At 38.8% G+C, this 10471-nt stretch overlaps 1 protein-coding gene across 8 annotated transcripts; it reads right to left on the bottom strand.

Moving 5' to 3' along the window:
• Window positions 1–824: 824 nt before the first annotated feature.
• Window positions 825–5689, bottom strand: LOC149561710 (uncharacterized). Of its 8 annotated transcripts, none has more exons than XM_089825258.1 (5): window positions 5175–5689; window positions 2402–4378; window positions 2181–2305; window positions 1638–1746; window positions 825–1363 (listed from the first exon to the last, which is right to left on the bottom strand). In XM_089825258.1, the coding sequence occupies exons 1-3, from the start codon at window positions 5581–5583 to the stop codon at window positions 2286–2288; spliced, it is 2406 nt and encodes an 801-aa protein (XP_089681384.1). In that variant the 5' UTR covers window positions 5584–5689; the 3' UTR covers window positions 825–1363; window positions 1638–1746; window positions 2181–2285. The 8 variants fall into 8 exon arrangements, with proteins under 8 accessions (XP_089681384.1, XP_089681385.1, XP_089681386.1 ...); XM_089825259.1 differs by having other exon boundaries at window positions 2185–2305; XM_089825260.1 differs by having other exon boundaries at window positions 2181–3754; window positions 3860–4378.
• Between the last annotated feature and the right edge of the window lie 4782 nt (window positions 5690–10471).

Here is a 10471-nt window from a genome sequence, read left to right as displayed (position 1 = left end):
ACAAAGGCCTACCCATGTCCTCCATATGTAGCAACCCACTTTTGATATGATGCTAAGACTTGGAGGAATTTACAGTTGATAGTTATTACTGATAAATCAATATTACAAACTATAAATCGCTTACAAACTAAGAATGTCAGCTCAACAAATTGATCAGAAAATTTACATAAGATAGAGATGAAGAACAAATCCATATCATTTCTCGATATTAGAGCAGTGAACTACATACGACTAATTGAAGGAAGTTATGCTGAAAAACTGGGAGCCATTCATAACCATACATAAATTTTACAAATTTCAAATATATTTTGCTGGGTTCAGGCAGGGTCTACCAGGGTTCGTGCTGGGTTCAGGCAGGGTCCACGCCCATCCCTATGGGTCCGCACGAGTCCATGGCTCCGCCAACCTGGGCAGAGCCACAGGGTTGTGTGCAGACCTTGTCCGAACCCAGCACGAACCTCCGCATGTACCCGTACCAGATTCGCACCTGGACCCAGTTCAAGGGTCCAAGGTGCGAACCCGGTAGCTTTAGGGCAGTCACAGGGCTAAGAGAGGAAACAATGGTATCAAGTATCGCATACAAATGGCTGGTCTATTGCTGTCAGACAAGGGAGCTAGTCACCCTAGTGTACCACCTCCTGGAAATATATCTTATTTTTCTTAAGTATTTTATTTATGATTATTAATACTAGATGGTTTTCTCCCAAATTTTCAAGCTGGGAGAATAGGATCTAATGGCAATGTTAATAGTTGTGATCATCTCTGCTAATAACATACACAAAATAACCCAGAAAAACAACTGCAACAAGACAATAGACCCAGAATAATTCTAATCAACAGATATTTTTGTATTTTATTGATATTTCTTCAAAACATTGCACAAGCAGATTGAAGTTCATCAATCAGATACAGTTTAATGAACACGCTCGCATGCAGAACTGCATGCTACTGGTGTTCTCAATATCAGTCTGAATGCAGATCTGCCTCTCAAGTGTTTCTGTCCTCAAGAACCTGATCGCTGTGCCTGAAGGGTTTTGTCTCCAACTCACAGCTGCTTGCAACTGGTGTTCTCAATATGAGTCTGAAAGCAGATCTCCTCCTCAAGTGTTCCTGTCCTCAAGAAGCTCGATCTCTGAACCTGAAGCGTTTTGCCTCCACAGCTGCTGAAACACCCCATCCAGTCCAGGAAAAGAAATGATTTTTTCTTTCAAATATATTAGTAGTGTCCCTTTTCCTCAGCCTAGCAAATTATATAGCTCAAGCTCTCCTTTCCCATAACACCTTAGTCAAAGGCACGGCATCCTCAATAAACATTCACAGGCAGTCCACTGTCAAATCACTCCTCCAACATCAGCTCCACAAACTGAACAGTTACCTGAAAAATTAGTCCCTCAAATGAAAGCAGTCAACAAATTCATTCCCTTATTTTACTAAACCTAACTGGAAGTAACTATAATCAAACTAAAGACTACAAACCCTCCTTATCCCAAACATAAAAATTACCAACAGAAAACAGAACCCATCTTTTTCTTCCTCTGTTATTATTGAAATGATTTCCAAACTACAAACTTATTTTGTTAAACAGAAATTACAAAGTAAAAACAATTTAAAAAATTACAAATGAAGTGGAGTCATACCATTTAGAGCTTTACCAAGGATACAAATTTCATCCAATATCTCTCAGCCCAGGTAGGCAAAGGGCGCACTACCTAGAAAAGCCAATGCCATAGTAGGCAGTCAAATATCCTGGAAGACAAGGAAATTTACTGCTTATTAGATGTCTTTTCATCAGTTCCTCAAAAAATTTACAACAACATGCAGAGGTACTCCATTTTTCAACCAGGGTTTATTTATGTTTATTCCCTCATTCGTATTTACTACAATAAAAATACAAATTTATTTACAACAATATAATTGGATTTGTAAAAACATAGAACTTGGCAACTATGCTAGCTAAATCTAGACATTACTCTTTCGTTAAAAGTGTCCAATGCCAACCGTATCTATATTTCTCAATAAACTATTAGTATTTAGTAGTATTATAAATGCTTTCAATGGCTATAGTAGACTGACACTTGCAATATATATATAGACACCAGTTTTAAAACATGAACATTAGAAAGGTAGAGGAACACAATCGAACACCTAACAGTGTAACACCAACAACAGAAGGTACTCACTCACTAATAAGAGATGCTGGTGTTTATATGCTCAAAAGCATATCTGAAAGTGGCACCATTTGGGTTTCAAAAGCAACTCAAAGACCAATCCTTGTGTAACTTTGTTCAGGAGTACCATCTGCTTCCTGTGACGTATCATTTTTCAATGCAGTGAATTGGCTATGACCATTAAACAATTTTCAACCATCTTAGCATGCAATTGAAAGCTGCATTATTCTCACCTTTTTGGTGCAGGATGTCATAAGCTCTCCGATCAGGTGATACACCATTTTCTAACATTTCATTCCAGATCTCTTTTGCTTGCTCTAACTGCCCTACTTTGCAGAATTTACTCATAAGAGCAGTGTAAGTATAGACAGTAGGAAGAATTCCCTTTTTACCCATCTCATCAATGAAATAACGAACCTCGTCTAGATCACCCCAATTGCAATGAGCACTAACGATTGTGTCATATGTTATTTCATTCAATTCAATACCTTTCTCTGAAATGTAGGTCATTAGTTCCTTGGCATGTTTGAATTTAGCTTTTCTGCAAAGTCCATATATGAGTGAGTTATATGTGACAATTGTAGGTTTCAAATGGATCTGTGACATCTCATCATGCAGTTCAAAAGCCATCTCCATATTGCCCTGTTGACAAAATCCATGAATAAGAGTGTTGTATGTCACACAATCAGGATCCACACCCTGTTTAAGCATTTCATGCAAGAGATGCAAAGCCTTTTGCACCTTGCCAATTTTGCAAAATCCTTTCATGAGAATGGTATAAGTAACAACATTGGGCTGAACACCTTTTCCAATCATTTCATTACATACATTGAGCGCATAATTGATATCACCTGCATTGCAATGTGCATCTATCAGAGTGCTATAAGTGACTTCATTAAGCACCAAATTTTTGCATGAAATTTCATTCAATAGTTCTCTTGCTTCTTGCAACCTGTTAAGCTTGCAAAGGCCATTGACAAGAGAATTATATGTGACAATACTGGGTGTGATGCCACTTTGCTCCATATTACCACACAACCAAAAGGCCTCATCTAAACTGCCTCTTTTTATGTATCCATCAATGAGTCCGTTGAACATGATACAGTCCAGAGTGTAACCTCGTTTAATAAAATGATTCAAAATCTGTCTTGCTCCCATAATTTGTCCGCCCTTACAGAAACCGTTACTCATTGCTGTATAAACAACACGATTAGGGACAATGCCTCTTCCTAGCATTTCATTGTATAATTGCTTAACCTTAAACATGTTTCCCTCATTGCAATGTCCACTGATCAAAATAGTGTAAATAAATACATCAGGAACCAAGCCTAATTCTTGCATTTTGCAGAGCAATTCCTCTGCTTCATTTAGCCTGCCTTCTTTGCACAGGCTGTTCATGATTGTGCTGTAAGTAATTAAATTTAGTTTAATACCCCTATCAATAATTTCCAAACGCAACTGAAGAGCCTCCTGTACATTGCCAATGCTGCAGTAGCTTCTAATAACCGTAGCATAAGTAATAAGATTAGGATGGATGTTCTTGGCCACCATTTGTTTGATCATATTTGTTGCTTCCTGCATTCTACCTTGTAGACAACACCCATTAATAAGTGTGTTGTAAGTAACTATATCAGGTTCAATAGATTTTTCCATCATTTCATTGAGAAATCTAAAAGCTTCAGACAGATTACCTGTTCTAGAATGCCCATCGATTATAGCATTATAGCTAAAGGTGTCAGGAAGCAATCCTACTTGATAAATCCCTTGAAATAAACTCTTTGCAGCTTCTATGTGACTATTCTTGCAAAGGGCACTAATGACTATATTGTAAGACATAATATTAGGGTTAAGGTCACTTTTTTGCAACTGAAAAAGTACCTCGAGAGCTTCTTTCAAATTATGTTGCTTACAGAAATGAGAAATAATTATATTATAAGTATAAATATCCGAAGAAACTTGGCACTGACGCATCTCTTCAATAATGTCACTGATTGTATCCGTGCAGTCCACCTTGCTAAGTATCCCATTATATGACCGAACTGGAGCTTTCAATCCAAGATATTTCATAAAACGAAGAACAAAAAGAGCGTCCCTGATTAATCCAGCTTCAGAATAAGTACTGACCATGAAAACGAACACCAAAGATCTCTCTTTCCAACCTGTGAATTCACTGCTCAGCAAATTACAGATTGAATAGAGGGCGTAGCATCCTACCAAAAAAAAAAAATTGAGTTAGTACTCTTGCAAGAATAATCAAAGAGAAAACAAATGGTGAGACAAAATACGCACAATAACAAATAACACTGTTACAACCAATGGTCAAAAACAGAGGTGACAACAACAAATCATATTACCACAACCACCCATGGAATTGAATAACTTTTTCCCTAACATACACGAATTAACATCTCTAAGAAGATGGGCATAGAATTCCTTCGATCTACGGGCTCTCATGATAAGATACTGCTCAACCTTTTCTTTTTTTTAAATACCAACTGGATTAATGTGCTCTGCTTATATTTTCCAGCTGTGGCTTCCTAGTACATTGTTTGAAACTGAAAATTCCGCATAGAATTTAAAATGTCTACTAGTTCAACGTAGTTACAAAAACATGATGATGCGAATAGCTTGTTTCTGTTTTCAGGTGTTCAAAAATCCAGCATGTCAAATTTCCATAGAAAATCTAAGGCTCGCATAAGATCTCACAATTTTTGTTGGGCCGTTGTGCCACTGAGATACTCGTCGCTTTATAGTCCAGGGCATGGATTGTTTTTGTTTTCCTCAACATTGAAAACCAGTCCCATTAGTAGAGGATTAGGGCCGAAACATTGTACCAACTAGTGTTTATAAGTTTCCACCGTCTGTTTCGTCACATAGCCGTCAGAAGCATTCTTCCCCTCATATTCATTGATTCCAAAAACCGTAAGTTCATTAAATAAAAAGAAACGTTATAATCAAAACAACTTATGTAGCAAATTTGAGATGTTTGAGGGCAAGAATTTGCACCCTGGTCTAGGAGAAGATTTTCCATCATTCTGCAAAGCTCGGTATACCGTCTGTCACGAACAAGAATGTGAAAAATCATCAAAACTGAGAAGAGGGAATGTCGAAATGCCCTTTGTCTACCTGCCCTTTCGAAGAATTCTAGAGCCAGCTGTGTGTTTGAATGTATTTTCATGAGAATCTGATCAACATGTTCGGTTTTCAATGGAGGCAGATTCAGACTGGAACTTTTTTGCTTGAGCAGAGACTCGCATACTGTCTGTACTAACTTTTCGTCGGGATTCCAGTCTTCTTCCCTTTCTATTGGCAATGCAGTAGATATAGTTACTTTGCGACTGTACATGAGGGCATTTCTCAGATGAAGGGGAAGAGAATATTGTAGTTTACAGAGGTGGATAGCTGACAATAGCATATTTGACTCATTGCATCAAACTGAATAAGGAAGAATATCGAAACCCAAACCTTGGCTATCCCTTCTCGGCAGAGTAGAACATCGTACCGCGCATAAAAAATTTAATTCGTTGGTTTATAAAATCGCATAGGGTTCATGTTTCCAAACTTTCTAATCTATTTCGAATAGAAGTGGGACCCGAATATTGAATTTGATGCCCGTCTTGGCCGTTTTCATATTTGAAAATTTTATTCAATCGTATGAATTGAGAGCTTAGAGGAAGAGACATAGTAGTCGTTAAGGGATTCAATGATCCTCATATACTAGATGTTATAGATACCTCCTAATAACCAATCACATGTGTATTAATAGTCGATCATCTTGTACTTTTTTTAGTTGGTGATTGACTCATTTGTGTACCACTATTACGACATTTCATAATGACTACTGGAACATATTACAAGTAATGGTATTTTTAGTGTGTTTGGGGAGTGACTATTGGGGGTGAACATAACGAGTATTGGGCCAGTTTTTTAGAATGACACCTTTCGACCACTTCACAGTCCACTGCCTCCATAGAGAGATCCGTAAATGCCCAAATACCAAAACCTTAGCTTTAAGCTCTCGAGTCACCTACAGAAGTACACTAAAAAATTTGGCATAATTTGTCTTACAATTTAGAAGATCTAGATGCATGAAGTTAGCCTAGATGACTAGTAGGTCTCTTCCCCTAACTTTTTATAAAACTAGTAGGGGAGGGGGACTAGTAGTCGTGAGAGCTAACTTGGGTCAACATGGAGCCGCTACATGCGATATCATAAGACCATTTTTTTAGAAATGAAAAATGGACATTGAACTACCTAGAACTAAGGTTTGTAGGTGTGACGCATCACAGAACTGTTAAAATAGTGCACCTAATGAAATGTGTTGAAAAAATGACTTTAATTACATTCGACCAAAGCTTAATCTAAAAATCTCTAATAATTGAATTAAAAAATATCATTTGGTGTTAATAGAATATTGTAAAACTATATGAAATGTAATGTTTATGCAACTTAAATGGACCAAATAGTTTTTGAAATATTAAGCAGCCAAAACAAGGGGGCTGGCCCTTACAAAACTAGTTGGCAGACTACTAGCAGATTACCAACCATAGAAAGGATCACCCCCTAACATAGCTTAACACATCAAAAACAACATACAAAAGAGCACAAAAACTATCAAGCATCCTACTAAGATAACATGTAACAGCACTACTAAAAAGTAAAGAGTTTTTTTAAACAAAGGCAACATTGCCTTAAAGCTAAACAAGTCCAAAATCCACCAAAAAAACTAGAAATACATAACTAGAAAGGAGCAAGGCACTAATTAGGCTTTCCATCAGTTGTCCCTTTGAGGAGGATATTCGCCCAATCTTCCTCCAAGAACCCAAACAACAACTTGGAGTCCTCCTAGTTCATATCCTCATCATGGTTGTCCTTCAGCAAATGCAGGGCAGGAGCCACCACATGGCTCACCTTGATAGTGAACTTTGACAATAGGCCAAACCTATCCTCCAGAATGCATTTTCTCCCTCAGCTCCTTTACCCCCAAATTTAGGGACTCCACTATTTCCTCGAGATTGCCTCCTAACTTGCCCCTTTTTCATGTCTACGCTGTCAACTTGCAAAATCGGAGAGTCAGAAATATTTTTTCCTATAGGAATCACCCAAGTCGGGGAGGACACCATCATAGGAGAGGGGGCCTCATCCACCATCTCTGAGAACTGATCCTGCATAAGGTCCACTATATTCATCATAAGAGACGTGGGTCACCTCCTTACTCTCTTTTTCCTCCCCTCTCAAACCCAATGCAAAGGAATCTGAAACTTCCACCTCCATATCCAAATCGTTCTCCTTTACCCCTCTATAATTCAACATCTTATGTTTCATTCATTTCTTTGGGGGGGGGGGGGGGTGGGGGGGGGGGGGGGGGGGGGGGGGTGGGGTTTGTTTCATCAGAATATGACTCATCCTCCTCCTACAAGATAGTGGTTCTCATTTTCTATTTAGCATTCATCTTTGCTAGTCTCCCAAACCTTCTTCTACCCTCTCTGACCTCATCTTTTGAATCCACCAGGTTCTTCTCCTTCCCTTTCTTCAAATTCACCCTTTTTCCAAGTGAGGTCTTCTTTCTCTCTTTAGGGTACCCACTAGGGGAGGGTTGGGGGTAGGGGCCCTAGGTCCAATAATTCACGGTGGGATCTGATGGGGGCAAGGGTTAACCTCAACAATTCTATGTAGTAATTGGGCCAAATGAAAATGTTATAGGTGGAACATCAAACCCTAGTGAAGGATAGTGTAATTAGCACCCTTTTTCATTTTTTCCTTCACATTCGAAACAGTATCAACCAACTCATGCAACAAAAAGAAAGGAATGGAAAGGCTATCACGATGTTTGAAATGGTTTAGGAGGGGAAAATGATAATAATAGCACACTCCATACCTCCCTTCTAGAGTGGGATACTTCATCAGCAACAGACACACCTCATACCAGGGCTCTAGAAGCTTTTCCCTTAGAAACCCACTGCAGTGGCATATGGGTTCCTCTCCCTCCTAAAAGAAGTGACTCAGGCTAGCCTCATTCGCGGCCCTTGTCACTTTCTACAATTTCCTACCCTTCAATGCAAGGCCTGTCGCAAAAGCAATGACTTCCTCAAACACCTGGAATGTGATACCATTTACCATTACCCTTCTGTCCTCCCAAGAATTCACAAATTGAAGTGAACAACTCTCGTCATAACCATTCATCACCTCCATGAATGGGACTAGACCCCCCCCTCCATAACATGTACTAGGTAAGGGATTTTCAAGCACTATCCTCAATCATCGATGGTTCAATATGCAATAGGTCTCCCCCATTTCAGTACTCTTCTCAACACTACTCGCACCCTTCAGAAGTCTAGGCCAAGAATGAATTTTGAAATCACAGTCACATTTATGCAAAAAAGAAGTTGCACAAAATAAATCCCATATATGCCTTTAATCTCATGAATACCCATGTCTTTTCTCGATCTAGTTACCACATGCCAGTTGCCACTACCCCTTTTCCACTCTATCTCATCATCAACAAGAAACAGATGCCATTTGAAATTTGAATTATTACTTACCGTCCAATACAAATTCATAATAAGGAAAATCATTAAAAAATACACTCAAATCATACTTTGATTTTCTTTTCCTCTTGAACTTTGCATCTTTATAATGGGGAGTACCCTTTCCATAACTTCTCACCATCTATCTACAGTGACCCAACCCCATCAATCGACTTAGCACTAAGTTGTCACCATTGTCAATATAACCATTCCATGTAGACCCAATCATGGGTGGTTGTCTTTATTCATTAAAGGTATTACCAAAATTGGTAACACCCCCATCTCTCTCTAACAACATAAGCCATGCATCCTCAGGCCTGTCATTGCCATTGCATCTACCATTGCATTCCCCTCCTGATAAATATGTTGTAGGTCATAATGCTTAAGGATCATTAATAAATGCTACACTTCTCCAATCATCCTTCTAATCACCCAAACCACTTTCATATTACCCTTCACCGTGTTTATGATAACCTTCGAGTCTCCTTCAATCATCACGTTCTCCCATCCTAGTCTAATTGTCAAGTTCAAGCCCTAAAGGAAAGTCATATCCTCTGTGACATTATTTGTAGCCTTTCCTAAATTACCCACATAAGCCAACAACATTCTGCCTATGCTATCTTTTATTATACCCCCTCTAGCCGACCCATCCCTTCTCACAGCTCCATCAAAGTTTAGTTTTACCCAACTATCCTTTGGAGGGCATCCTCTTGTCCTTGCTCTTGCTTGCTACTTTGAATTATCTACCTCCATGAATCCGTCCTCAAGATTCCATTTCCCTGCAATCATTTGTTCACCCAGTGTAGGGAGAGATGACAGTCTCTGCCACTTGTAATTTTGCATGTTATCCACTATCATCTTGACAATCAATCTAGATACAATCTCTTCATTTCTTTCTTCATTTCTAAAGACCCTATTATTTATCTCCTTCCAAATGCCCCAAAAAAAATGGGGGGGATCACATTCCACATTTCAATGAGAAGGGCATGGTGGAACAGGCTCTACCAATTCACAACAAATTGTTCTATCCTCATATTGAAAACCCACTCCACCTCCAACTCTTGGAGAATCCTTCCCCAAATATTTTTCAAAAAGCTACAATCCAAGAAAATGTGGGGGATACTTTATTCCTCCTCTTTATAGAGATAGCATATATTAGGTATTTGGAAGCCCCTTTTTCTAAGGTTGTCAATCGTTAGAATCTTTCCATGCATAGTGACCCACCATAAGATGTTGACTTTTGAGATCAGACGACTAAGCCATATCTTCTGCCAACAATTAGGCACCATATCCTTCTCAAATATCATCCTATAAGTTGAATCAACTGAGAATTCCCCTGACAAAGTTGCCTTCCAAATGAAAGTATCCTCCTAAGCCACCCCTAGAATTATGTATCCTTTAAGTAGTTCCTCCACCAGGTTCCCCTAGGTTCAGACGATTCTTTTCTTCCCCCTACCCAACCATAAGAAGTTTTTTGGATTCTCTCTAGTTTCTCAGCCATAGCCTTAGTGATTTTGAATAGGGAAAGGAAGTAAACAAGTATACCCTATAGGGAGGATGTCAGAAGTTGGAGCTTCCCCACTCTACTCGAGAGTTTACCCTTCCACCCAATCAACTTCTTCAACATCTTTTTAAGAATAGTATTCCAAAATTGATTACTTACATCCTTAACAATTATTGGGAGCCCCAAATAAGTATCAGGTACCAAGGTTGTATTGCACCCCAAAATATTAAGCACCCTCCTCTGAATATCATGCTCTGTATTGAAGAATAACA

This window comes from Cupressus sempervirens, chromosome 4 (assembly GCF_028749045.1).
Source record: "Cupressus sempervirens isolate cs-2001-9-10 chromosome 4, ASM2874904v1, whole genome shotgun sequence".
Lineage (NCBI taxonomy): Eukaryota > Viridiplantae > Streptophyta > Pinopsida > Cupressales > Cupressaceae > Cupressus > Cupressus sempervirens.
The sequence above is the reverse complement of the archived record's forward strand: the minus strand, read 5'-3'. Positions and strand labels throughout refer to the sequence as shown.

What these genes read in the sequence shown, in the direction of transcription:
- LOC149561710 (XM_089825257.1), bottom strand. Translation starts at nt 5,583, where the DNA reads ATGCTATTGTCAGCTATCCACCTCTGTAAACTACAATATTCTCTTCCC. An exon ending in AAATCTTCTCCTAGACCAGG is followed by an intron (nt 4,379 to 5,174) that starts GTGCAAATTCTT and finishes TTTTTTTGGTAG; the next exon opens with GATGCTACGCCCTCTATTCA.